The sequence below is a fragment of the Lutra lutra genome, chromosome 4, assembly GCF_902655055.1.
Source record: "Lutra lutra chromosome 4, mLutLut1.2, whole genome shotgun sequence".
Lineage (NCBI taxonomy): Eukaryota > Metazoa > Chordata > Mammalia > Carnivora > Mustelidae > Lutra > Lutra lutra.
In genome coordinates, this window is record NC_062281.1 from 192,434,736 (window position 1) to 192,462,629 (window position 27,894).

A 27,894-nucleotide genomic window follows, 5' to 3' on the forward strand; every position below is an offset into this window, starting at 1 on the left:
AGATTTTATTTATTTATTTGACAGAGAGAGATCACAAGTAGACAGAGAGGCAGGCAGAGAGAGAGAGAGAGAGGGAAGCAGGCTCCCTGCTGAGCAGAGAGCCCAATGCGGGACTCGATCCCAGGACCCTGAAATCATGACCTGAGCCGAAGGCAGCGGCTTAACCCACTGAGCCACCCAGGCGCCCCCGTATTTGTTAATGGAAATAAATAAAAACTATTCTGGTTAAGTAGATTCATTTTTATTGTATTGTATTGTATTCTATTCTATTTTAAATTCCAGTGTAGTTAACATACAGTGTTGTATTGGCTTCAAGTGTACCATGTAGAGATTCAACACTTCCCTAGAGCACTCAGTGCTCATCAGGGTAGGTGCCCCCGTCATCCCCACCTCCCACCCACCTCCCCTCTGGTGACCATCAGTGTGTTCTCTATAGTTAAGAGTCTGTTTCTTGGTTTGTCTCTTTTTTTCTCTGTTTGTTCTGTTACTTAAATTCCACCTGAGTGAGATCATATGAGACGGTGTTTGTCTTTCTCTCACTTATTTCATTTAGCATAATACTCTCTAGCTCCATCCTTGTTGTAAATGACAAGATTCCATTCTTTTTTTTTTTTAAGATTTTATTTGTTTATTTGACAGAGATCACAAGTAGGCAGAGAGGCAGGTTGGGGGGGTGAAGCAGGCTCCCCGCTGAGCAGAGAGCCCGATGTGGGGCTCAATCCCAGGACTCCGGGATCATGACCTGGGCTGAAGGCAGAGGCTTTAACCCACTGAGCCACCCAGGTGCCCCAAGATTCCATTCTTTTTATGGCTGAGTAACAGTCCGTTGTATATGTACAACATCTTCTTCATCCATTCATCTATTGATGGACACTTAGATAACTTCCTTAATTTGGCTGTTGTAAATAATGCTGCAATAAACATAGGGGTCCATGTGTCCTTGTGAATTATGTTCTCATAATTTTGGATGAATTATCCAGCAGTGCAATTACTGGATCATAGGATGCTCTTTTTTTAAGCTCTGAGGACCCTCCACACTGTTTCCCACAGCAGCTGCACCAGCGTGCGTTCCCACCAACAGTTCACAAAGCTTCCCTTTTCTCCACATCCTCACCAACACCTGTTGTTTCTTGTGTTTTTGATTTTAGCCCTTCTGACGGGTGTGAGGTGATATCTCATTGCAGTTTTGATTTGCATGTCCCTCGTGATGAGTGTGCTTGAATAGTTTTTAACTACTTTCAAATCTAACAAAACTTGAGTCTGACAGCAGTATTCATTCTGAGCTTGTCATATGTGGAACGTCAACTTAGCTCTTCTGAGATTTCCTTTTTAGGGATTATAGAAGTTATCTCTGAAATTATTTTAGATGCCCTCCTAGATATATCCAAAAGGACAAAGAAATTGTGCCAAAGGAGCAGATAAAGAGCTGGAAAGAATCTATAGGAAAGGGAAACTCTAGGCACGCATCCGAGGCTGAGTCCGTATGAACTGAAAACTTACCCATGTTCTAGTTCTAAGGCTGTGTAACAAAGGTCCCAAAATACAGGGGCATAAGATACTCACTTTCATATGATCGTGGATTATGTGGGTCAGGAAATAAGATGGGGAAGATTTGCCTCTTTCCCAGCCCTGGTCCTCTAGCTAGAAGATTCCATGGTAACAGGCTATTTGGGAGCTGAGGTCATCCAGAGGCTTCTTCACTCACATGTCGGGCAGTTGATTTCCGCTCTCAGTGGGAGCCCAGCTGGCCTGTCAGCCTACCCATGGCCTCTGATGTGCCCAGGGATTCCTCATAACACAGTGACTTCAAGGCAGTCAACTTCCTGCATGGTGACTCACACTTCCAAAGGGGAGTGTCTTGGTGAACAATGAAGATGATGCATCACCTTTTAGGACCTAGCCTCAGAAATCACGTAGCACAGTGTGTAGGAGTTTTAAAAAATGTCCACAAATTCTTTGATCCTCCCTCCCCAGGGCACCTAATTCTCCTGCTCTATACTTAGTGACTCATGTCTCATGAATGGAATATGACAGGGGTGACTGTATATGACCTCCAAGATGAGGTAATGAAAGGCACGCAGCTCCTTTTTTCCACGCCCACCCATACCCCATTCTTGAAGCCAGAGGCCATGTCATGACGATCCTCAAAAAGCCCGGGGGGGGGTGCCTGGGTGGCTCAGTGGGTTAAGCCGCTGCCTTCGGCTCAGGTCATGATCTCAGAGTCCTGGGATCGAGCCCCGCATCGGGCTCTCTGCTCAGCAGGGAGCCTGCTTCCTCCTCTCTCTCTGCCTGCCTCTCTGCCTGCTTGTGATCTCTCTCTGTCAAATAAATAAATAAAATCTTAAAAAAAAAAAAAAAGCCCAGGGGGCCGTCCTGCCAAGAGTCACGTGAGCCAGCTATCTTGAATGTGGACTGTCTGAGTCTGTTAGGGCTGCTATTACAAAAATACCATGTGCTGGGGGCTTAAACAACAAACACTGATTTCCCACAGTTCTGGAGGTTGAGAAGTCCAAGATCAAGGTGTTGACAGATTTGGTGTCTGGAGAACACTTGCTGGTTTCTTCATAGATGGCCATCTTCTTGCTGTGTCCTCATCTGACAGAAGGTGACAGATGTCTCTGGGGTCTCTTTTATAAAGGCACGAATCCCATTTGTGGGGGCTCTAACTTCACGACCTAATCACCTCCAGGTTCTACCTCCAAATACCTTCACTTTGGGGATTAGGTTTCAATGCAAATTTTGGGGGGACACAGACGTTCAGCCTGTAGCCCAGATCAAGCCTTCAGCTGATATCTCGACTATAACCTGAGACCCTACACCAGAACTACCCACTTAAGCCATCCCCAGGTTCCTGTGCTCAGAGACTGAGATGATAAATACCTACAGTGTTAAGCTGCAAAGTGTTAGGATAACTTGCTACTCTGCAGAGAAGATCAAAACACAGGGCCAGGCCACATTCGAGGGAAGGTGACCTACACTCTACTTATCAATGGGAAAAGTGCAAAGGAATTTGTAGATCCATTTTCAAAGTGTCCTAATTCATAAGGGAACAATAAAGAATTATTTTGCTCCTCATCCACCCACCAAAAAAGTTTAAGTGTTCCATAGAAGCTTCACCACAAACCCCCCCTCTTTCATTATTTGTTTTTCTTAATGTCAAAACAGTCACATGTGTTAGGAATCCTGGGTCCCTACTTGGTCAAAGAAAAGAGAGTTCTTGATGAAGCTGACCATCCAACATTGACTTGACTAAAAATATAATTCCTTTTCCCGGAATTTCTCTCAAGTAGCTTCATTGAACAGATTATGCTTGGTCTCACCTTTAATCTCACTGTTCTCAGGCTGGTCCCTACTCTCTTCTTCCATTTCCTTTAGTAGGAAACTAACTCCTATTTGTACTTTGTGTCTGAGGCCAGGAATCCATCACACCCAAAGTATACTCATGGAAAAAAGACTTCCTAGGAACCCCAGCTGCTTGGAACTCCCCAGTGAACATCTCTCTTATTGTATTCACCACCCTGTGTTATGAAGATCTGTTTGTGTGTCTGTCTTCCCTATTGGGATGTGCTGCAGGGACTGTGTCTTACTCCTCTCACATTGGTTCCAGCATCTGGCACATCAGGAGCACTGTCTGTCAGTAAACAGTGATGATGGTGTGACCTCCACACTTAGAGGACTAGAGTTGACACCAACATGCTGAGCACATTTCACACCATCTCTTTTAATTCTTGCAATGAGAAGACTGACCGCAATTCCCCTTTGGCAAATGAGCAAACTGTGTCACGGAGAGACTGAGAGATTGTCTGTGGTACCCAGTGGGTGAGTGGGACCACCCACCCATTCACAAGTCATCAGAACCCAGAGTCTGCCCTTCCACCTCAACTCTATATTGAATTCTATATTCTCAATCCAAACAAAACCAGTTTCAACAGTTAGGATTCTTAGAAAGAAATAACATTTAAATAAGTAATGTCTTTTAGATTATATATGATTATATATAAGTGGTAAAAAAGAGGATGAAAGAGAATAAAGCACAACCAAGTCATTTTCATAACACATTGAACACATCTTAAATAAAATGTTGTGCACAAAAATGCAGACACAGATAAAGCTGGGGAGGTATTCTTTGATTGAACTGTAAGACCTACTCATGCTTAGAAACTTACAGGCTCAATGACCAGGAAAGAAACCATTGAATCCTTTAGCTACATCCTGACATTTCACATTTTCAAACCAGTGAGTCTATTTTACCCCATAAAAACCCTGGCTCCCCCAAACAATTAACACAATCAGCCTGCTTACACGGAGAAGAACTAAAGGAATGGGTCTCCAACCCTAGCCCACTCTAAAGACTAATAAAAACCTCACGTAAACTCAGGAGTTGTATTTACTGGAAGTGGGATCTCCTGTTGTCACATAATTATAGTCTAATGCAGGCAAACACTGTTCTCAAAAAGGCATTTTGATTCACACCAATAAAGTTATGCTGCTTCATACATGCAGGTCAACAAAACAGGGGTTGTGGTGTGTGGGGGAAACAGGATGCAGAATGAACATGCGACTGACCTTGCAAAAGTCAAAAGAACAACAGATGCATTCTCCAGGCATTTAAAAAACTGATCATGCAGGGAACATGTTTTCGTGAGCACACCTCTTTAGAAGCTTGATTTGGTCTACAAACTGGGCAAAAGAGGTGAGTTTGTGTGCAGTTTACTCATTTGTGTTCCAAATGTAAACATTATTATTTGAGGATTTGCACAAAATGTAACATGGAGACATCATGAAGAAAAAGGGAGAAAGCAATTTTCAGTCCAAAAGGATTATTACTTAGATAAAGCCTCCACTCCAGTGACTATTAAGCCCTCTTAGCAAACAAAACATCCTGAAGGGGAGAAGTCAAAGTACAAAGAACAACTATTTGAGAATTGTGACAGGTAAACAAGGAGGTGGACTGGTAGGGAAATTAAATCTGAAGATTCAGGAGAGCAAGTAGTAAGTTTCTCGTTGTTTTTCCTCTTTTCTTTGCTACCTTTGACCTGAGGGCAGCTCTGGTCATAAAACTGTGCAGCTCTGGGGCACCTGGCAGCTCAGTCATTAAGTGTCTGTCTTGAGCTCAGGTCCCTGCATAGCACTGGGCTCCCTACTCAGCAGGAAGCCTGCCTTTCCCTCCCCCACACCCCCTCCGTGTGTTCTCTTTCTCCCTCTCTCTGTCAAATAAATAAATCAAATCTTAAAAAACAGCAATTGTGTAGCTCTGTTGTTTTGTTTTGTTTGTTTCTTCCAGAGAAAAAAGGAGAAAGGACTGAAAGCAACCCCATCTCAGATCTACAAGGTAGCAGGGAGCATAGTAATAACTCAGAGAGAAAGTCTTGATTTCTGGCCACAAGACTGAGAAAGGGGCCCCTGGGAGCCAAAGAGTGATCAGGGGATTATAGAGAGGAGAGAGCCGGTGAAGGGGATCTCTTAATTCTATTGGGCATGAGTCTATATAGGCATGAGTCTTTAGTTTGCCCTAGGGCTGTGCACACACAGGAGAGACCCAGATCAACACAGCAAAGACTCTGAGAACTAAAGTACAAACATAACCAGCTGCTCGCACTGCGGCCCACCCTCTAAGTGCCACATACAAGAAAGGGACACCAAGGAACACAGCAAAGATTTTAAAATCTTAAGTGGCATTGAAATCACTACTCACAAAAGGCAAAATAGAACTTGTGGTAGTAACCTAGCCAGGGAACTGCCAGCTAAACAACAAGTCAGTGTTCTTCAGAGGATTTTAGCAGGACACAGAGTCTCACAACAAAATCATCAAAATGTCAAACAGTCTTTGGCATATGAAGAGCCAGGAGTGTGTATGTAACCAATCCTCAAGAGAAAAGAAAATCCACAGACACCAACCCTGAGTTGACCCCAATATTGGAATTAACAGAGGTTTTAATGTGGGTATTATAACTGTGCTCCATGGGGTAAAGGTAAATACACTTCAGATAAATGGAAAGATAGACAGTCTCAGCAGAAAAACAAAAACCATATAAAGAAATGTAAACTTTAGAACTGAAAAATAAAATATCTGGAAGAAAACAGAATGGAGATGACAGAGGAAGGAGTCAGTAAACTCAAAGATAAATCAAAGGAAATTATTTAATTTGAAAAACTGAAAGAAAGATTAATTATAAACAATTGAACAGAGCCCCAGGGACCTCTGAAATAACATCAAAATATCTAATATTTGCGTCACTGGAGGCCCAAGAAGGGAAGAGAAAGAGACTGGTATGGAAAAACATCTGAAGAAAGAGTGATCAAAAACTTCACAAATTTGGTGAAAGATATAAATCTACAGGTCCTCTGTGACCCATCAAACAGGATAAACTCAAGGAACACAGGCTGAGATACAGCATAATAAACTGGTGAAAACCAAAGATAGAGGAAAGATCTTGATGGCAGTCAGAGAAAAGTGACACCTTGTACAGGGAACAATTGGAATGACTGTGGATTCCTCACCAGAACCTACAGAAGACAAAAGACAGAAGAACCATGTTCTATACTCAGTGCAGATATTCTTTAGTAATGACAAAACAAAGACATTCTCAGATGAAGGAAGACAGAGAATTTGTTGTCAGGACACTTGCTCAAAAACAAATACTAAAGGAGGTTCTGCCAGCTGAAGAGAAGTTATGCCACAGGGAAACTTGGTACTGTAGGAATTCCTGTAGGAATGAAGGAAGAACAATAGAGGTGGTATATATCTGACTAAATATAATAGACTATTTTCTTAATTTCTCTAAAATATGTGTACCGCTGAAAGGAAAAAAAATTATAGCATTGTCTGGTAGAATTTTCAGTGAATAGAGGTGTAATACCTATGGACAACTATAATATAAGAGAGAGGAGAAGGGAGTACCTGCTGGCTCAGTCTGTTAAGCATCCAACTCTTGGTTTCAACTCAGGTCATGATCTCATGGTTGTGAGACTGACCCCTGTTTCAGGCTTTGCACTCAGTGTAGAATTTGCTGGAGATTCTCTCCCTCTCCCACCCCTCTACTTCTCCCCCAACCCACACTCTATAAATAAATAAATAAGTAAATAAATAAAATCTTTAAGAGAGAGAGAGAGAGGACTTAGATGCTTAAAAAGTTTATATATCTTACTTGAATTGTTAAAATATTAATCTAAATAGACCACGAAAAGTTAGGTATGTATACAATAATCCCTAGAACAACCACTATAAAATAACATAAAGAGAAATGGACCAAAAAATAGATAAATTAAAAGGAACTACTAAAAACATTCAAATAATCCAAAAGGATGTACAAAAGAGGGAACAGAGGAACAAAACATAGAGAGAAAGAAAAAAAATTTTTATACACACACACACACACACACACACACACACACACATAATGGGAGGCCTAAATCCAACCATATCAATAAGTACTAAATGTAAATGGTCTATTTTATACCAACTAAAAGAGATTGTCAGATAGGATTGAAAACACAAGACCCAAATATATGCTGTATTTAAAGATATATCATGCTTCTGCACAGCAAAGGAAACAGTCAACAAAACAAAGAGGCAACCCACAGAATGGGAGAAGATATTCACAAATGACAATACAGACAAAGGGCTGATATCCAAGATCTATAAAGAACTCCTCAAACTCAACACACACAGAACAGATAATCATGTCAAAAAGTGGGCAGAAGACATGAACAGACACTTCTCCAAAGAAGACATACAAATGGCTAACAGACACATAAAAAAATGTTCATCATCATTACCCATCAGGGAAATTCAAATCAAAACCACATTGAGATACCACCTTACACCAGTTAGAATGGCCAAAATTAACAGGACAGGAGACAACAAGTGATAGAGAGGATGTGGAGAAAGGGGAACCCTCTTACACTGTTGGTGGGAATGCAAGTTGGTGCAGCCACTTTGGAAAACAGTGTGGAGATTCCTCAAAAATTTAAAAATAGAGCTACTCTATGACCCTGCAATTCCACTACTGGGTATTTATCCCAAAGATACAGATGTGGTGAAAAGAAGGGCCATCTATACCCCAATGTTCATGGCAGCAATGACCACAGTTGCCAAACTATGGGAAGAGCCAAGATGTCCTTCGACGGATGAATGGATAAGGAACATGTGGTCCATATATACAATGGAATATTATGCTTCCATCAGAAAGGATGAATACCCAACTTTTGTATCAACAGGGACGGGACTGAAGGAGATTATGCCGAGTGAAATAAGTCAAGCAGAGAAAGTCAATTATCATATGGTTTCACTTACTTGTGGAACATAAACACGAGGACATTAGGAGAAGGAAAGGAAGAATGAAGTGGGTGAATCAGAGGGGGAGACAAAGCATGAAAGACTGTGGACTCTGAGAAACAAACAGAGTTTTCGAGGAAGGGGGGTGGAGGATGGGCAAGATTTGTGGTAGGTATTAAGGAGGCCATGTATTGCATGGAGTGCTGAGTGTGGTACATAAACAATGAATCTTGGAACACTGAAAAAATAAAAGAAAAAGGGAAAAAAATTAAATAAAAGCTCTAACAGATATGAAAAATAAATATAATGACTTAGGTTAAAAGCAGAAGGAAAAAGTAGGTATACTATGAAAATATTAGTAAAAAGAAATTGGAGCAGCTATATTAATATAGAGAAAGTAGATTTCAGAAAAAGAAATGATGAAAAAGGAATTAAAAAGAACATTAATAATAGTAAAAGAACCAATTCACCAAGAAGACACGCCATTCCTAAATGTGCATGCACAACGAAAGAGCTTTAAAATCTGTGGAGCAAACCATGATAGAATGAAAAAGAAAGCTCATAATTATTCTTGGAGATTCCAACAGTCTTCTCTTAACAATCAATAATTTCTAGTGCAGAAAATCAGCAAAATATACAAGATGTGAACATTATAAATCAACTTGATCTAATTGAGATTTAGAAAACGTTCCACCCAGGCGCCTGGGTGGCTCTCAGTTGGTTAAGTGTCTGCCTTTGGCTCAGGTCATGATCCCAGAGTCTAGGGATAGAGTCCCGAATCAGGTTCCCTGCTTGATGGAGAATCTGCTTCTCCCTCTGTCCCTCTCCCTGCTCATGCTCTCTCTCTCTCAAATAAATAAATAAAATCTTTAAAAAAAAAAAAAAAAAGACCAACATTCCATCCAAAACAATAGAATACACATTCTTTTCAAATGCACATGGGGCATTCATCAAACTGGGCCATATTTTGAGTCATAAAACAAACATTAACAAACTTGAGATCATAAAAGTATATTTTCTGGTCATAATGAAATTAAACCAATAATTAATTACAGTAAGATATCTGGGATACACTGAAACACTTTGAAATTAAAAGGTACATTTCTAAATAATCTATGAGTCAGAGAATATTTTGAACTGAATGAAAAAAATTTAAAATACCAAAGTTTGTGGAATCCAACTTAAACAGTGCTTAGAAGGAATCTACAAGATAGTTCCTAGACCTAACAAGTAAATTTAACCAGGTCACAGCATATGAAGTACTATCCAAAAATCAAGTGTATATACTAGCAGTGAGCAATTAAAAATAGGAATTACACAGATTGGACCATTCTAATAGCACCAAAATCCACATTGTTACTCCCAAGTGAAAAAAATTTTAGATTGATCGAGAATCTGTATGCTGGTGTGTATAGCATCATTACTCATAATTGCCAGAGACTGCCCTTCAAACCGTGAATGGATAAATCATGGCACACCATTAAATGGAATATAAAGTAATAAAAAGAACAGAAATGTTGATTCAGATGAATTTCAAATGCATTATGTTAAATGAAAGAAGCACATCTCAAAAGATTATGTACTGTATGATGATTCCATTTATATGATATTCCTGCAAATGTAAAACTTTATTTTTTATGTATTATTATTTTTTTAAGACAACACTTGAGGTATGGAGGACACATTGTCAGGGATGTGGGTAGGAGGAAGATACCCTGACAAAGGGTCAGCTTGAGGGAAATTTAGGGGGGGAACAGAACTTTTCTGAGTCTTGATTGTGGTGGGTTCCTGATTATTAACTTGTCAAAACTCACAGAGCTGTTTGGCAAAAAGTGTACATTTTACTGCGTGATAACTTAAATTAAAAATGAAAAAAAAAAAAGAATGAAATCCACACTCCTCATCTGAGTCCAACCAGAGCTACCAGTCCAGTTCAAAACACAGTGGGATTGCAAAGCAGGGTTCTAAATCAAGGACACTAGAGGAAATCCATTTTTGTTGTTGTTTTAGTCTGATGGAATAAAGAGGGAAAATAAATGTGCTGCATCATGTTATAAAAATAACAAGATGACCAACACCTGTTGATGGATTTTTTTTTAAAGATTTTATTTATTATTTGACAGAGAGAGAGATCACAAGTAGGCAGAGAGGCAGGCAGAGAGAGAGAAGGAAGCAGGCTCCCCGCTGAGCAGAGAGCCCGATATGGGACTCGATCCCAGGACCCCGAGATCATGACCTGAGCTGAAGGCAGAGGCTTTAACCCACTGAGCCACCCAGGCGCCTGGATTTTTTTTTTTTTTAAGTCGGAGGGTATTTTTTTCAGAAGAAAAATACTGAAGAGCTCAATAAGGCAATATCATGATTCCTTATATTACATGCATAACCAATTTCACAGGATGCTCCCATCTTTGGATCCTTCTCCTTGTTTTTCTTATTCCAAGAGAGCTACTGATACCGCTACCTTCCTTCCCTGTGCTTGAAATCATAATACAGAGTAAAATGCAGGTCAAGTGCAGCAATGGCTTCTGTACAATTAGACAACTCCATCTTCAGCAGGCAATGCAATCACACCACAGTATATTTTCGTTTTGTTCTTCGATTGCCACACCACTGTTAGGTCGTCATTTGTTTTGGAAGCTATAGATTAGATGGATGTGCATTTGTTCTGGGAAGTATTGTGTATCTAAGTCTTCCCAGCAGGGACAGCCACGAATTGGCTTGCGGCTAGGGCCAGTTGTGTGTGAAGACATAAGTCCATCGAATGGTACAGACCATTAAGAACAAATATTTTTCCAGCACTTTGTAAACGGGAATGTTCTGTACAGGATAACAGGTTCCTTTACCAAAAAGCAAAACCATACCATTTTCTTCAGCAATTTCTCAAAATAACTTTTATTCCCAGGTGATGACTCAAAAGTTTTAATGGTGTGCAAACATACGACTAAATATCAAGTATAAAAAAATCCCCTAATAAGGCAAAAATATATCCGCCCTGTAATTCTGACTGTGAAATTCATACATTTTCATTTACGTTCAATTACAAGAACCATAGAGTACAATTATGACGATGTTTAACTTCTATTATGAAATCTAGAAATGGGGGCTCCTGGGTGGCTCAGTTGGTTGAGCGACTGCCTTCGGCTCAGGTCATGATCCCGGACTTCCAGGATCGAGTCCCACATCAGGCTTCCAGCTCCTTGGGGAGTCTGCTTCTCCCTCTGACCTTCTCCTCTCTCATGCTCTCTCTCACTCATTCTCTCTCAAATAAATAAAATCTTAAAAAAAAATAAAATCTAGAAATGAACCCAGCATTAGCTTTCTAAATAATACCGATGTAATTTCTTTAAAAAAGTTTATCTATGATAAAGGTGTGGAATTGTTTAAAACGTGATATAGGGAAACCCTGTTAGAACCCCTTTTGTTTGGAATATTCTAGTTAGTGACAGGACAGACAGCTCACAGACCGAAATCTGACCTACCTCGACTGATGTAGCATGGGTTTGCGTCCTGTGGATTAACATTAAAAATAATGTCTTTTATATTTATTTAAAATTAACACTAGCTCGAATACTATCTTAAGCATCCCTGTCTGAGCTGAATAGGGCTATCTGGAAATGGTAAAATTGTTTCTCTGTGTGAGTAGATAGTCATCATTCGCGTCGCTTGTGGCAAATTGTCCTCTGTTCCTGCAGCCTGGGCCGAGATGGATTTGGAACAAGCAGTGCGGATGGCAGGAAGGCGCCTGAGGTCCCACAGACGCGACCAGGGCAGGAAGGACTTTGTCAGATCTTCCCGGCGTCTTTGTGCGGGAGCAAGGGTAGCGCGCAGGTCTCTACGGAGACTTAACCTGGACACCTGGGATGCCTTATAACTCGGAGCAGGTGCGGTGCAGGTGACTCCCGATGGGCCCGCGAGACCAGATCGCTTGATTTGCAGGGATGCAGCAAGAAAGGGGGCGTGTTTCAAGCACAACAATCCAAGTACCAACAACCATCTGCCAGGGGCCCCCTCAGCCCTAGGCCGGGGGCTCCACACCCCTCCCACCTCCGGGGGCGCTCAGCAGCATAAGCCCCTCCCCGCGCCTCCCGGCCACATCCCTGCGGACTTCACCGTCTCACTCACCTGGCTCCACCCGCGCTGTCCTGGGAGGCCTAGCCCAGTCTGGACGCCCGCCGCCAAGTTCCACCCCACTCCGCCCACCAAGGCCCCGACCCTCGCCAGAGTTGGCCACGCCCCCTACACATGTGCCACGCCCCCTCGCCACGCCGCGCCTCCACTCCAGACACGTCACCGTTTGCCTGACCCAGCCCAGCCGCAGCTCCGCCCCATCACTCTCTCCAGGGCCGGCCTACGCGATTCGCCGCGCCCCCAAGCCGCGCCCAGGCCCCGCCTCCGCTCTGGATGCAGGTGCGGGAGGCGGCGTCCCCGAGCCCAAGTCCTCCTCCCCTCCCCGTTCCTCCCACCCCACTCCCCACACCCCAGGTGACACTATGCCGGGTTTTCTCCTGCACTTCCAGGGCCCAGGGACCCGTGCTCGGCCAACAATGTTTGTCTCCCAGACCCCTAGGCCCAGTCCAGGTGCTAGCACCTGACAAAGCAGCCCTATAGACCCACAGACAAGCAGAAATAAAAGAAAACTTATCTTTTGGAAATTGTCCAAGTATGTTCACTTTCTGAATGAGACTATGTACAAACCGATAAAAGCTGTAAGTGGATGGATGGATGGATGGTGGGTGGGCAGATGGAGGGATGGGTGACTGGATGGGTGAAGGGCGGACGGGTGGATGAGACCACTTTACAATAGTGGCCCTGGGAATCAGGACACTGGAAAACTCTACCAGAAAAGACCAGCTGTGATTTGGCCAGGCATGTCACGTATCACACAGACGACACATTCTTTAATTAAAGGTCGGCATCAACAAATATTTTTTGAGCACTGCTATGTTGCAGGCAATGAGAATACAGCAGAAGCACACGGACACCAGGTTAAACCCACGGCATGTCAGAGGCTGTGGAGAAAAGCCAGGGCAGGTGAGGGGGCACAGGAGGTGAGGCAGGAACCCAAGGCAGCTTTTGATTAGATGGATTTGTGCTTGTAAATCACTGCGTGTCCGTCCCGGAGGGAGCATACTGCATTACGTATTTGAGTAATAAGCTCGTGGACGAATGGCAAGAGGAAAGCAGCCTCTGGCCCTCACAGCTGGCCCTGCTGAGCACTGATTTCACGAGCACCATCAGACAAGGTCACCTTGTGTCTGTGCTGGACCAAGACAAAACAGCAGCACAGGCAAGCAGCTCTGCTCAGACAAACAAGAGCTCGTCCGAACCACAGGAATGACCCAACACCCGCTATCCTGGCTAACAGGAGAGACGGCTGCTTCTCTTCCATCAAAGCTTGAGCCTCACACGGTTTGTCCTACTTTCTGGATAAAAGTGGTTGAGATATCCAAGCATAGGATCACCTCTGCTTCCAGATAGCCGCCAATCCAGAGCACAGCCCTACTTCTTGGAGCCCCTCGCGCCCCAAATCCCCCACCCCGGATCAGTTAGGTCCTTTTCAATACCTCCTTACTGAGATACCGCATGGTTCCCCATGATATAAGGTTTTATTAAAATGAGTCAAAAAACCCCCAACTTCCTTTGGCTATCACTGTGTTCTTGGTGTTTGTTTTGCTTTGTTTTTATCTAGAAGACATTGCAAAAAATCAAGTAATAAAAATGAAATGATTTTAATAGAAACGATAGTTCAATATTCTATATTTTTAGAAACTTGAGAGATTCTCTCCATCTTTACATTGGAGGATTCAGGTGAACTAAATTCTGATCTTAGAGCAGGTCTGCAAGAAATATAGGAGGACTTTGGAAATGAAAGCTGGGTTACTGTTTCAGGGGACAAAAGGGTTTTCTCAACTGAAACATCAAATAGTTCTGAGAGTTAGGGACTCTGGTACCCTGTGAAGAATTTAGTTTTAATGTTATGATCTGAGTTGGAATAGAAGTGTCAAGGATACAGGCTACCTTCCATTATCTACGAGTTAAGGAAGGGACATAGAAACAGTAATCATGAAAAAGTCACCCCACTGGCCCAGCTTGGCTCAGCGCTGACTCTCCCCGCAGACCTATCGCTCTGCTTCACCCCACACCCAGCCCTCAGTCACAATTAAGATTCTCTGCAACGAAAAGTCTCCTGTGACATCGGAAATGTGAAAAATGCTGGCTGAAGCCGTTCGGGCATCATTCAGGTGACATTTGAGTCATTCCCTTCAACAATGCCTACACAGGGCTCCCATGTAATTGGATGGATCCAATCAATAAAGAGAGTGGGTGTTTGCCCAGCACCCTTCCTGTCGCCATCACTCGTGACGCATCCCCTGGCACATGGAGTCCAGACCCAGAGTGTCACTGCTTTGGCAGCTCACCCTCCTTTGGAAAGTGGCCTTCTAGGTCACAGGGATGGGGATGGACATCTCTGCTAGAAAAACAATGCCTGAGAGTGAAGACCCAGCCCTTCTGCAGTTGCCCACGAGATCCCCTGGAAACGTGACATTTTCAAGGCAAACGGAAGGGCTTATTTTTTAGAGTTTATAAAAATCTAGCCCCATCGAGTAGGTTGTATAGAAGGAAAGGAAGAGAGTGCCACAAGTGCAACAACGTTGCTGTTTTCTCGTGTGGTCACCCTTCTTCCGGGGAGGGGTGGGCAGGGCCATGCTCGCCCAGTTCCACAAAGTGGCTCCTCTCAGGCACCCCTGCAGCATAAGGACCCCTGAGCACCTGGGGCTACCCCGAAAATGGTCGGTCACAGAGCTCCCCACTTCCAACAGTGTCAGGTCCTGTGAAGGATGTCAAGTACGGTGACATGGGGTCCTAGAGCAGGCCCAGCGCTCATCACACGCCGCAGGAACTTGGCAGGCTTCTGGACCTCGTGCAGCCTCCCTTCCATCATCTGAAAAGCAGGGATGTTGCCGTAGCTCTGCTCTCCCCCCTGGAGACCGGGGCATGTGCTGCCCACAACACGCAGAACCTGGACACCCGCACTGACATCATCGTTATTATTCCATCAACAGAGGAAGTGCCCAACCTGCTAGGCTTTTCCCCATTATTTCTTGAGCCCATTCTAATCAGCCTCTCAACCCTCGGTGCCATCAAAACTGTTCTTTCCAAAGACTTGGTCAGTCTCCTGGGCCCTCACCTGCTCCACTCTGCTCCCCTGTCCGCCCTCACGTCCTTGGTGACTCATGTGGCCGCACGCCTTTACACACCAGCTGCTGACTCCAGGTTCTATCTACATCCCAGGTCTTCCTCCTGGACCCTGTGTGCGTCCAGTTCCTTCTCGACCTCTGCCTGGGCAGGGGGCGCGCTAACAGGCACCCCAAACCAATATGTCTCAACCGCTCCTGACAATCTCCTGCAAGCCTGTGCTACCCACGACTGTCCACATTTTGTTACGGGTGACGCCGCCCTTCCAGGTTCTCAGGCCAAGGACGCTGGGGCATCCTCCATGCCTGTCTTTGTGTGGCACCCAATTTGCCAGCAAATCCTAGTGGTTCGTCCTTCAAAACAGCTGTAGAATCTGGCCATTCTCACCACCTGCCCTTCCAGCCTCCAGAGGGCGGTCTCTCCACTTCCACCTTGTCCCCCTTGCTGACCTCCTTATGCCAGACTGAGTCTTTTAAAACATCATTCACATTCGGCCATATATTTGCTCCAAAAGGGCTTCTGTCCTACTCACTTTAAAACCAGAAGTCCTTAAAATAACCAAAAAGAACCAAAATTTGTCCCGCTACCATCTTTTGCCTGCAGCCCGCACTGTTCTCCCCCTTGATTAATACTGCTGGACCCATGCTGACCTCCTGGGTGTTGCTCAAAGCTCAGAAAGGCATAAACCAATCTTGGCAATTGCTCTTCCCTTTGCCTGGAATGTTTTGTTTTTGTTTTTGTTTTTTTCCAGATAGCCATGTGGCACTCTCTTCCTTTCCTTCTATACTGATTTCCTAAAATGGCCCCGTGCCCTACCACCACCCTCCTGAGCCTACTCAGTGTTTTGCAGCACCTATCACCTTCTGTGCCCTAGATATTGAATGACACAACTCCCTTGTTTCGAACCCTTCCTTGTCTCTCCTCTTTGCTATTAAAGGACAAAAATCCAAATTCCTTAACTTGGCGATGTGATCTTGTCATCTAGATGACTACCCCTCCGGTCTTGGCAAGCTGGGTCCAGCCTTTTGCAAACACACCGAGCACATCCTCAGGGCTTCGGTTCAGGCTATGTCCTCACTCTGTCCCCGCTCACCTCTCCCACGAAGCCCCTGATTCTCCTGGGGGGTGGGAGCAACTATGACTCCCGAGGGTTACGGCCTCAGTGCGACTGACAAGGGAGGCACTCAGGAGCCATTTACACGCAACGGTTACCCCAGATACACATTAACATAAACTAAGTCTATATCCAATATAGATTAGGTTAAATTTTTCATGATATGCATTCATGCAAATGAACCCGAGAGCCTGCAACCTATGATTTTACACTAATAGAAGTAAGAGTGGACCCCTATGATGTCTGAAACATTGGCTGACTGGGAGCTGTGCTGGTGTCAGGGACCCAGGTCGGCTTCAAAAACGGCATAATCGCTGTAGTGTTTGAAGAGCACAAACGTGTTCCTGATCGACTGTCCTGAATTTTGACAGCGCTCACTAAGGAAGCACCAGACAGGCTTGAAACATTAGGCAGAGTCACTCCTATCGACTTCTCCTCACAACTGAAGACTATCCGCAAAAGTTAGGCCATGGGACTCAACGGACAGAGACAGCAGCAGCTTCGGTGAACTCAGATCTGTTTCAAAACAGACCAGAGATTTCTGACTCTGATGTTTATCCAGTGGACACTGGTGCTCCATGGGCACGAGTCACCCCAAATATGTCATACTCATTGTTTGCTTCTTCAAAGACACAAAAAAATACCCCTCTGGTTTAAAAAGGTAATTTGTAGGGTGCCTGGGTGGTTCAGGGGGTTAAGCCTCTGCCTTCGGCTCAGGTCATGATCCCAGGATCCTGGGATAGAGTCCTGCATTGGGCTCTCTGCTTGGCAGGGAGCCTGCTTCCTCTCTCTCTGCCTGCCTCTCTGCCTACTTGTGATCTCTGTCAAATAAATAAATACAATCTTTAAAAAAAAAAAAGGTAATTTGTGGGGTGCCTGTGTGGGTCAGCCCATTATGTGTCTGCCTTTGGCTCAAGCCATGATCCCAGAGTCCTGGGATCAAGCCCCCAGTGGAGCCCTACATTATCGGCCGGGGAGGCGGTGTCCCCTACTCAATGGGGAGTCTGCCCCTCCCTCTGCCTTCCTCCTGCTTGTGCGCTCTCTCTCTCTCTCTCCAGTAAAGTAATGAAAATCCTTGGGGAAGAAAAAAAAGGTAATTTGCAACTAATGAAAGGGACCCCCCCACCACGAAAGGTTGTCATCATCATTCGTACCTGTTCTGCTGTAACCACAGAGCTGCGTTGCTTAACGCAAGGACCGTTAGGACTGCGTGATGTGTCAGTACGTTTCTGGGACAAGGTGACATTGTCATTGATGGTCTGCTGAAGGAAAGAAGCTAATTTTCTTTTGAGCTTAAGCCTTTAGTAGTAACTTAATTAGGCCATCCTGTAAAATCATCACTAATAACTGTCAGAAGTACCCCTGAGTCACCAGAGGATGACAAAGCTTGGCAGGGAGCCCCTTCCATAGAGAAGAGGCGCCTTTCCCAGAAATGTCCTCAAGGGGCACCAGCGCCCCCGAGCCCCAGCCTGCCTGCTTCCCGACCCCACGGCAGGACTTTGCTTCCTGAATGCTTTATACAGACGCGTGTAACTGACAGGTGTAGTAAACAGCTGCGCAACGTGTCCAATGCCACAGCACCTGAAGGAAACCGCCTCCCCCTCGCACAGCTGTTCTCACCTTTGCGAGATTACATGCCAGTTCTTGTCCACTGTCCGTCCTTCTCCCACAGTCTCCTTGTATTCTAATTCCTTAACATTATTCTGTTTTCCAAGTTTCTTTTTTCTTTTAAAGACTTATATGAGAGAGAGGGACACACACAGAGAGAATATGCAGCAGAGAGGGGAAGAGAGACAGGGAGAGACCATCTCAAGCAGACTCCGTGCTGAGCATGAAGCCCTATGTGGGGCTCCATCGCAGGACCCTGAGATCATGACCTGAGCTGAAACCAAGAGTCGGGTGCCCAATGGACTGAGCCACCCAGCCAGCCCTGTTTTCCAAGTTTCTAAGCTCCATGATCTTCAAACTTACATGCTTATTTTAGGTATTTAGGGCAGAACCAGGTGCCTGAAGGGTGAGTTAGGGCTTGTCGGTGTGTACTATTTGAAGACATAGTGGGCTTATAATACTTTTTGTCATCCTTTTAAAATTTAATTAATTAATTTAGAGACTGTGCACAAGCAAGGGGAGGGGCAGAGAAGAGAGAGAATCCCAAGCAAACTCCCCGCTGAGCACAGAACCCGATGCAGGGCTCCATCTCATGACCCTGAGATCATGACCTGAGCCGAAATCAAGAGTCGGACACAACCAATTGAGCCATGCAGGCGCCCCTGTCATTCTTGTTTTTTACTTTGAATTTGTTGCCAAGAGAAATGGATAGCCCTTAAAATCCAGATTTCTAATATCAAGATTTGGCAACTAGCAGCAGGAGTCCACCTTTAGAGAGAGCATAAGCTCTCTACTTTGCCACACTCCCCACCACTCTCTATTGCATTCACCAAGCCAGCTTCGCTCACTTACATGATCACTTCTGACTCCTGTATGCAGTTCAGTCTGCGGCCTTTGATCTAACATCTTGGCCTCCACAACTAAGGCTACCGATGATGCCTTCAGGTCATGGTTTGCTGCTGTGTGTTATCTCCTTAGGGTAAATTTCTGGAAGCAGGCTTACCAGGTTTAAGTATATTTTCTCTCCTGCCATACTGTATTCAATTTGGGATGTCTGGTGGGGCCACAGTCCTCTCTTGTGTATGAGCTGCCCCAGGCACCCTCCATGGGGATGTTCAGCAAAAGCTCTGCTGAACTGGGCCCGTTGAACCCTCTCTCCTAGGAATGTGCAAATTGGATTTAAAGATACTGTGTCAGAGCTGATCTCCTTCAACCGAAGAAAGGCAAATATGGGGCAGTGGGGTGTATGTCTGGTCAAATACACATGGAAAAGAAAAGAAAGCCAGTTCTGCAAAGAGAAAACAAAGAATGAGCTAAAATAGGCAGAGAAGGGGCGCCTGGGTGGCTCAGTGGGTTAAGCCGCTGCCTTCGGCTCAGGTCATGATCTCAGGGTCCTGGGATCGAGCCCCACATCGGGCTCTCTGCTCAGCAGGGAGCCTGCTTCCTCCTCTCTCTCTGCCTGTCTCTCTGCTTGTGATCTCTGTCTGTCAAATAAATAAATAAAATCTTAAAAAAAAAAAAAAAGGGCAGAGAATTATCAAGGCAAGGAAGTGTGGAGCCAGAGAGACGGAGGGAGGGAGGCAAGAGCGGTTTCTGTTGGCACCAACCGGCAGGTTGAGAGCCTCTTTCTGTCATCTTGGTCCACAGCTGTGTCGCCCACCTGGCAGTGTAGGTGTGTTGTGGGTGCTGAGACATCTGCTGAATGGGTAGAGGAGTCTGAAGATGACCACCCTCTGTCCCGCCAGAACTGTGTGTACAGTTGCCCTGACATTGTCCCTGCCCCTGTCCCAGCACTGACAACGCCCTGCTGTCCATTCAGGGGTCTGGGCTGGACCAATCCTGCCCATGAGCAGCACGCCCCCTCAACCCCCCACCGGGGCTGGGACTCTCCCAGTGCTCCACCCACTTCCAGGCCATTCCTCCATGTCCTCTGGGAGATCCTGCACGTGTATGGCTCCCCCACTCCACCTGGGTCTGTGCTCACCCGTCCGCCTTCCCACAGGCCTCTTGCCTGCCTGTCTGCCCACCGGCCTCGCTGCACTGTCTCTTCACTCTGCTTTATTCCCTGTAGCAATAAAAAATTATCATAGCAAATACTCATTTTGCTGTCTGTTGCCTCTGGCAGGAAACTTCACGAGAGTAGAAACTTTCTTTGTTTTCTGCTTTTTCCCCGAAACACGGCCCGACATGGGGTTGGTGCCCCACTCACTGACTCAGCAGATATTTACTAATGCCTCTAGTACGATAACGACCTGAAATATGTAACCGTGCCAGAGGGCTTAGTGCGGTGGGACAAACTGAGAGAGGCATGAATATGAGTAATGCCTGGAATAGGTTTGTTGCGATTTTTAAGTAGCAGGGTCAGGGAAGACCTCAAGGAGGATGTAACATTCTAGCAAACACTCAAAGGAGGGGAGGAAGGGAGGCAGGCGCACATCAAGCAAAGAACATTTCAGGTGGCAAGCAGCCATTGCAAAGGTCCTGAGGCAGGAATGTGTTCAGGAAGCAGTCGAGTTTAGCTGTAAGCGGAGAGCAGCACTGGAGGAACTGAAACATGGAATAGGAGCTACGGGGGATTTAAGAGACAATCAGCCTCATCAGGAATCAGTCAGGTACAAGATGATGCACCCATGTCAAGTGTAGAGTTTAATGAGTTTTGGTCCATGTATATCTATGACCATGTAGCCACATCCTTGGTCAAGATAGAGGACATTTTCATTACCCCAGGAAGCTCCCTAGTCCTTGCACAGTCAACTCTCCTTCTCCCACAGAAGTGTGCCACAAGTTCTAGAACGTCATCTGAATGGAATCATGCCACAGGTACTGTCCTCGGTCTGGCTTAACTTCACGCTGCACAAAATCCTTGAGACCCACCCTGTCGTGTTTACCAGCCGCGCCTCCGTTCTGTTGAGTAGAATTCCATCCTCCAACTCAGCCCGGCTTGTTTGTCCACTCGTCTGTGGGTGGACCTTGGGTTGCTTGTGGTTTTCCAGGGTTGGGAATAAGGCTGCTTGGAATGTTCACGTGCAAGTGATTCTCGGATCGATGTATTTGTTTCCCTTGAGTATATGGAGACCTTGCAGAGGGATTTCGGGGTTTGCACAGTTTAAGGGATATTTAACTTTGTGAGAAACTTACAAACTGTTTTCCAGGAAGGTTGTGCTGCTTTGCGTTCCCCCACGGGCTCGCTCCTTCGCCAACGCTTGGGATCATTGGTCTTTCTGATCGTAGCCGCTGTACTGGGGTGGGTGTATGGTAGCCCCTCACTGTGATTTTAATTTGCATTTCTCTGATGAGAATGATGTGAAGTATTTCTTCATGTCCTTATTAGAGACTTGTATACCTTCTCTTTTGGAGTATGTGTTCATTCCTTTCATGGGGTTTTGGCTTACTGAGGTATGGTTCTTTCTATGTATATATATTTTATATCTATGGAGAAGTCTTTCATCAGGCATATGTGCTGTGACTTTTCTCCCAGCAGTGGCTGGTCTTTCCATTTTCTTACCAGTATCTCTTAGCAGATGTTTCTAATTCTGGTGCAGTCGAATTGATCCATTTCTTGCTCATGTGGTTGATGTCTCAGCTAAGAAATGTCTGCCTGCGTCAAGGTTGGGAAGGGGCTCATGATTTTTTTTTTTTTTTCAAGTAATTCCACAGTTTTAACTTTTATTTCAGGTCCATACAGGATTCTGAGCAAGGACCTGACATGATCCGACTTGTGGGTCAGAGGCACCGCTGTGCTGTGTGGACGCTGGTGGGGTGGAGTGTAGACCCGAGGACACCCACGGGGAGGCCATGTGATGGTCCAGGCTGGGGCCAGGCCAGCAGACTGCAAAGAAGAGAAGTCAGTCACAGGAAATATTCATCGGTGAGGTTTTCAGGCGTGTGTTTCATTCCTCCTTGATGAACAGTATTGAAATTCAAGACTTGCTCTGAGCCTGAAGGTTTGCTGTGCATTTTAACTTAGCTTCACTAAAGTAAAGAACTGGTTTTAAGTGTTAATCTGCACATTGTCATTCTTCGGGCATGGCAGTCCCCGATACAACAGGACAATTCATCTATCGCTCTTGATTAAGAAAAGGGAAACCAACACATTCCATGTCACGCCCAGTGTCACTCCTGCTAGGACTCATACATCCATGTCCTTGCCTTGGTCACTTTAACTCATGCGTGACCCTTTCTTTGACTTATGATTTATTACCGTCAGTCCTTTTGCCAGATTCATAAATGTAACTATTCTGTCTTTTTATATCTACCTTGTACATTAGGGATTGACAGCAAATTTATTGTCTGTGAGTTGTTACCTTGAAAAATTACATCAATGCAAAGTGATTGCCTTTTAGCCTCCATAGCCAATAAATTTAATTTTTTGGAGGGGTGAATGAGTCATAGGATCATATATATAACCACTGATCACAGAATAAGGAGCAAGCTGGAAGTTCTGAGCAACAGAAGCCAAGAAGGGAGACTCCTGTCTCTTGCCCAGCATGTATAAGCTGATCTCCTGGTGTTTGCTTTTCATGGGATGTTTACATCCTCTCCTCGCTCTGCCTGTCCCTGACTCCAGGGAAGAGACCCTGTGGCTCTCAGGTAAAATGAATTTGCTTCCCTTCTGTTAGTCTTGGAAGAGTCTTCAAGGGTCTTAAATGCAAAGTTAGAGATAAGAATGGGAATTCTTGTTTGCAGAAGTCTTGAAGTCCTAGCTATGGATAGAATCCTAGAGGACCCTTACAATCCATTTTAGGGTTTTTTTTTTTTTTTTTTTCATTCTAAAATGGAAGAGAGAAAAAGGGTAGCTTTGCTTATTTCATGTTATTTCTGTAACCCAAACTTTTGTTTTGGTCAACTTTTCTTTTTTTCTTTTTTTTTTTTTTTTTCAGTTTAAAAAATTGTATGACATTTTAAACATCAGTTCCTTTTGGTTTCTATTTTAAATGAACTGGTTGGATGTAGAATTTGGTTGTTCCAATTATAGATTAAAACTATTTTATACCATTTTCAGTTAAAAGTAATCATCTGATATGTGTTACATGAAACACAAATGTTCATTAAGGAATAAAAAAGGGACAGTTTGGAGCTTGGGATGACATTGGTTTCCAGGTCAAGTATCTTGTCCTTTTTGATTTAATCTCATTCAGTTTAAGTATAAATTGAATTAAAAAAAAAGAATCGGTCAGTACTTATTTGGCTATTTCCTCTTAATTTAGTTTAAGGAATAAAACAACTGATGCATAAACATTTTAACTGGATTTTATTTTGTCTTTAATTTGAGGTACTTTCAGACTTTTTTTTTTAAAGGAAAAAACTCTTCTATGCCATTGATTTTATCACTCCTAGTCTCTAAAGTTTCTCCCAAGAGGCTTTTTGATGATGGACAAGCACTGTTGGCTACTCACACGTGCCCCATCCACGGTGGCAACCCCTGACCTCCCGTTGTGTTAGCGGCCAAAAACAGGCATTAACTTTATTGAATCTCTGCTACTTAAAAAGAACAGTGAGAGGCAAGCACAAGATGAAACCAAGACCGGCTCTATCACTGTCCTTTTAAAAAATATACATATTAAGATTTTTTTTAAAGCTCTGATGAGTGCAGCATCTTACTCAAACCCTAAACAGGTGACAGCCTCCCTTCAAGTTCTTGTCTCAGTTTTTCTAATTTAGTTGTTCCTACATAAATGAGCCTCAAGACACATGGCCAAATTTTACAGGTTTTTCATTAATATTCTTCAGAAATATTGCGAATGTGCTTGGATGCCTTTGTAATGCCTCCAGCTGAGGTCATAGCGCCGCATCTGTAAGCTGTGAGCTGGCATTCTGGGGCTCCCGGAGCCTCTGATCTCAGCACGGCGGCAGCCAGCCAAGAGAGCTATCCTGGTGCCAAGTGTCCCCGCAGCATACCTTCCGCCTTCCTCCCACGTCCCACACCTTGCATGCATGACCCATACGCATCCCAGGCACACTTGCCATACATTTTATATTCAGCTGACCAAGTCTCACATTAAAAATGTTACTATCAAAGTCTTTAAAGAGGATTTTAAAGGCTGACTCTTTTCTAATGATGACGGTCTTCAAGTCTTGAAGGCCAGAGAGACAAGGAGTACTGACATCTTATTTGGTTATCAAAAGAACATGGACAGTCTTGGCTCCCAGAAAACCAACCCTTCCCTCTTCCTCTCTATGCATTCACTCAGATCATCCACAAGTAAAAGGTAATGGGCAGCAGAAGAGAAATCGGAACAAAAGAGAACCACTTTTCCAGGGGAAACATTTTTCAATGGGCCCTGTGGCTCAGCCTCTGCTCTCCTATTTGGGGCGGCTGAGCAGCTGGGCAAGGGCGTAGAGTCAGAACTAGATGCCCTTCTCTTGATTTTCTGTGCTGCCGGCTCGCAAATCGCAAATCGGATCATAGCCTCCCCAGCTCTCTGTTGAGATACCAATGACCATTCACGAACACAGCACTGGAGTCTTCCCTAGTATTCCCTCCCTGCCCCAGAGCCCCCCTGAACACAATAGGGAACAGGTATTTGAAGGGTGAACAGCGTTACTAACCTCTATTTTATTCCATGTAGCACCTGATGGAGACATGAGATCAGCCTTGGATGAACTGGAAAGAGTGTCCCTCCTGCAAATGCTGCTGGAGCTGTCAGGGGCAGAGAGGGGTGATGGTCTCAGGAAGGCAGGTAAAATAATTCTTGCACGGATCGGTGGTCTGATTTTATTGCTACTGAATTACTCTCTTCTCCTCCACTAGATGATGTAAAAACCTGTTTTGGAAGAGAAAGATGACCTATAAAACAGGCTAATAAATTGCCTGACACTCTCCCCTTCTGGTGTCAAGACTGCTCTGCAATCTTGTGTTTTCTCTTTCTCACCAACTCCTTGCAAGTATCGTGCTCTCCTTGCCATCCCAGCTTATATATATATATACATATATATATATATGTATATATATATATATGTATACATATATATATATATATTTTTTTTTTTTTTTTCCTGTACGGGTTTATATGGAGGGGAAGGAGGGTGTTATCCCAGTTTCCAGTAACTGCAATTTGAAACCCTGCTTTCCCTCTTGCTAAAATCTTAAGCAAACTACTTAATCACCTGGTACCTCAGTTTCTTATCAGTAGGCGGGATTTGGACAAATATCACCTCAGAGGGCTGTTGTGAAGGCAATGAGACAGGCCAAGTAAACGGCTCCCCACAGTCACACACAGCCACCAATGAACTGTCCGCTTTTACTGTTTTCTCTGACTGTACTCTACACACAGACACAAATTCCCAGGATATTCTGGAAATGAAATGAAGCCTTTTTTTTTTCTCCCTAGAGAAGGGGGTGGGGGCAGGGCAGAGGGAGAAGGACGATCTTCAGCAGAGCCTGACCCCAAGATCAGGACCTGAGCCCAAATCAAGAGTCTGACACTTAACTGACTGAACCACCCCAGCGCCCCCAAATGGAACCTTTTACTAGAAAGAAGTTCATTCATTTAAAATGTTTCCAATAAACTACTGAGCTGCTAACTTCCTGGGGAGAATGCAGCACCCTTTGTGGACTCCCGTCAGCAAGAAAGAACAGGGGCCCTGCCCAGCGGCCTTCAAGGAAACATCACTGCGGCGTGAAAACAGGAAGATCAGAAATTAGACGTGACTTAGTAATATTCTAAGTAAAACAAGCATAAACCGGAAATCACAGATCTGATGATGAATGGTTTCCAAATACTGTTTTCCAGGTCTTGGTACCAAAGCTGCTAACACTAGAGGAAGTATGAAAAAGGTAAGTGATTCTATTTATGACGGTTAGGTGAAGCATTTTATACCTTGACTTTAGAGGATCCTGAATTCTTGAACTGGGTCATGTCCTGGGTGGAAATCATCCCTTCAAGTAACTGGCCAATCGGTGTTATTTCAAAGCATTACTTTTCCTAAATTCTGATCCGTATTAAATGTGACCACAGGCATTTGCCCAGAGCCTGTTTTGGGTAAAAATTACTGTAATAAGTTTAAGGGAATGAACAATAGATAAGGTCCCTACTCGCCAGTCTGTCACCCCTGTGCAAGCTCTTTCATCATCCCCACACGTGGCCTGGGGCCAACAGCCCTGGTATCACTGGGAAGCTTGTGAGAAATGCAGAATCTCATATGGAGTCAAAATCCCTGCCTCAGCAGGAACCCCGGGTGACTCGTATGCGCATTCCAGCCGCTGGGTGCAGGGTCTAAGTGGAAGAGCGCTGTGCTCAAACATGCAGGTGCAGCATGGGCGACAGAGGGCGGGGCATGGGCTGTACTCTGGGTGTGGGGGAAAGAGTGGGATAGGGAACTGGTGAATGATAATAGTAGGTGGTTAGAAATGGCATCAATTCTCGGAGGGCCTCAGATGCTGAAAGGCAAGTCTGCACTTGACCATCATCACCCACACCCCCAAACTCTACGTGCTTCCCGAAGGGTTTGTGGGTACACCAGTCCCCGTAGCCAAGCGACCGTGCCCACTGTTCTAGCCTCGCCCGCCTCGGTGATTCTGTGTTACGTCAGCACACCGAAACCTCCAGGAAATCCCGAGGTAAACTTGTTTAACTTTAATCAAGAACTTCCCAAACATTTTGGCCAGAGACATCTTTTTTGGTGTAGTACCCACTAGTATCCTTATAAAAATATACCAGACACACTGCATCCCAGAGAGAGCAGACATGGCCTGAGGTCCCAACGGGGCAAAACCACCCAGCAGGGGTTGGTGTGGTATCTGCAGGTGATGAAGTAAAAGTCATCATTCACAGGTTTATATTCTTCTGAGTAGAAGGATTATGGCTAAAGATTCTAAAATTATGAAGGTGATTAATAGGATCTGCTCGTGCTGTTCTGCAGTAGCACAAAACTCAGGGCCCACACTTCAAGAGAAGTTCATTTCAGGGGAAATACAAGATCTGTTTCACAAAGAAGATAATAAATGGACAGAACATGTTACTGACCGAGTATTTTTCTTTTTTTTTTTTTAAGGATTTATTTATTTGAGAGAGAGACAGTGAGAGAGAGCATGAGCGAGGAGAACTGACCGAGTATTTAAATAGAGATGGGTCAGTGAGGGCTTGGGGAACTTCACGGCCATCAGCGCGCTGGACCCCCTTCCAGAACCACCACACTCCAGGTTCCTAGTGCAATTACACACCACATGACAGAGCAGACACTTTCAGAGGTCCTAAGTCTTAACTACGGTTCCTCTTTCTTGTAGGGGTCTTAATTCACTGATAACCTGTTTTTTTGTTTGTTTGTGGGTTTAGTTTCAAGCCTTCTCTGGACAAGATCCTAACATTTTCCTGAGTCATCTTTTGGCCAGATATAGGAAACAAGATAAGAAGCGTGGGTCTCCTTCTGAATGCTTCTGGAAATACTGTGTCTGAAGTGAAATGAACATCTACTAGTCAACCCCAAAATAATCATCTTAGAAAGTTAAAAACAAAAATGCCTGATTTGAAAATTGTATAGAAAAAAACCTAACCCTGTTCATTATTATTTGGAAAATAAATCCTCTATGTTTTGCAAATATCATGAGTGGTCATTTTACTTACAAATGTGTCCTGAAAATTTACTACTTTTCTTTCCATCAATTTATCCTTGAATTCTCTGAAAATTTAAAAAGTAAAGCTAGTAAGTGAACAGAAGCAAAAGTAAAATTTAGTTAAGAGAGTTACACTACAAATTG

At 44.3% G+C, this 27,894-nt stretch overlaps 1 protein-coding gene across 1 annotated transcript; it reads left to right on the forward strand.

Annotated features, from left to right (window-relative positions):
• Window positions 1-22,684: 22,684 nt before the first annotated feature.
• On the forward strand, window positions 22,685-27,592 carry UTS2 (urotensin 2). Its single transcript, XM_047724958.1, has 4 exons — window positions 22,685-22,787; window positions 24,767-24,946; window positions 25,931-25,974; window positions 27,473-27,592. Exons 1-4 carry the CDS (start codon window positions 22,685-22,687, stop codon window positions 27,590-27,592), a joined length of 447 nt encoding a protein of 148 aa, XP_047580914.1.
• Window positions 27,593-27,894: the final 302 nt, after the last annotated feature.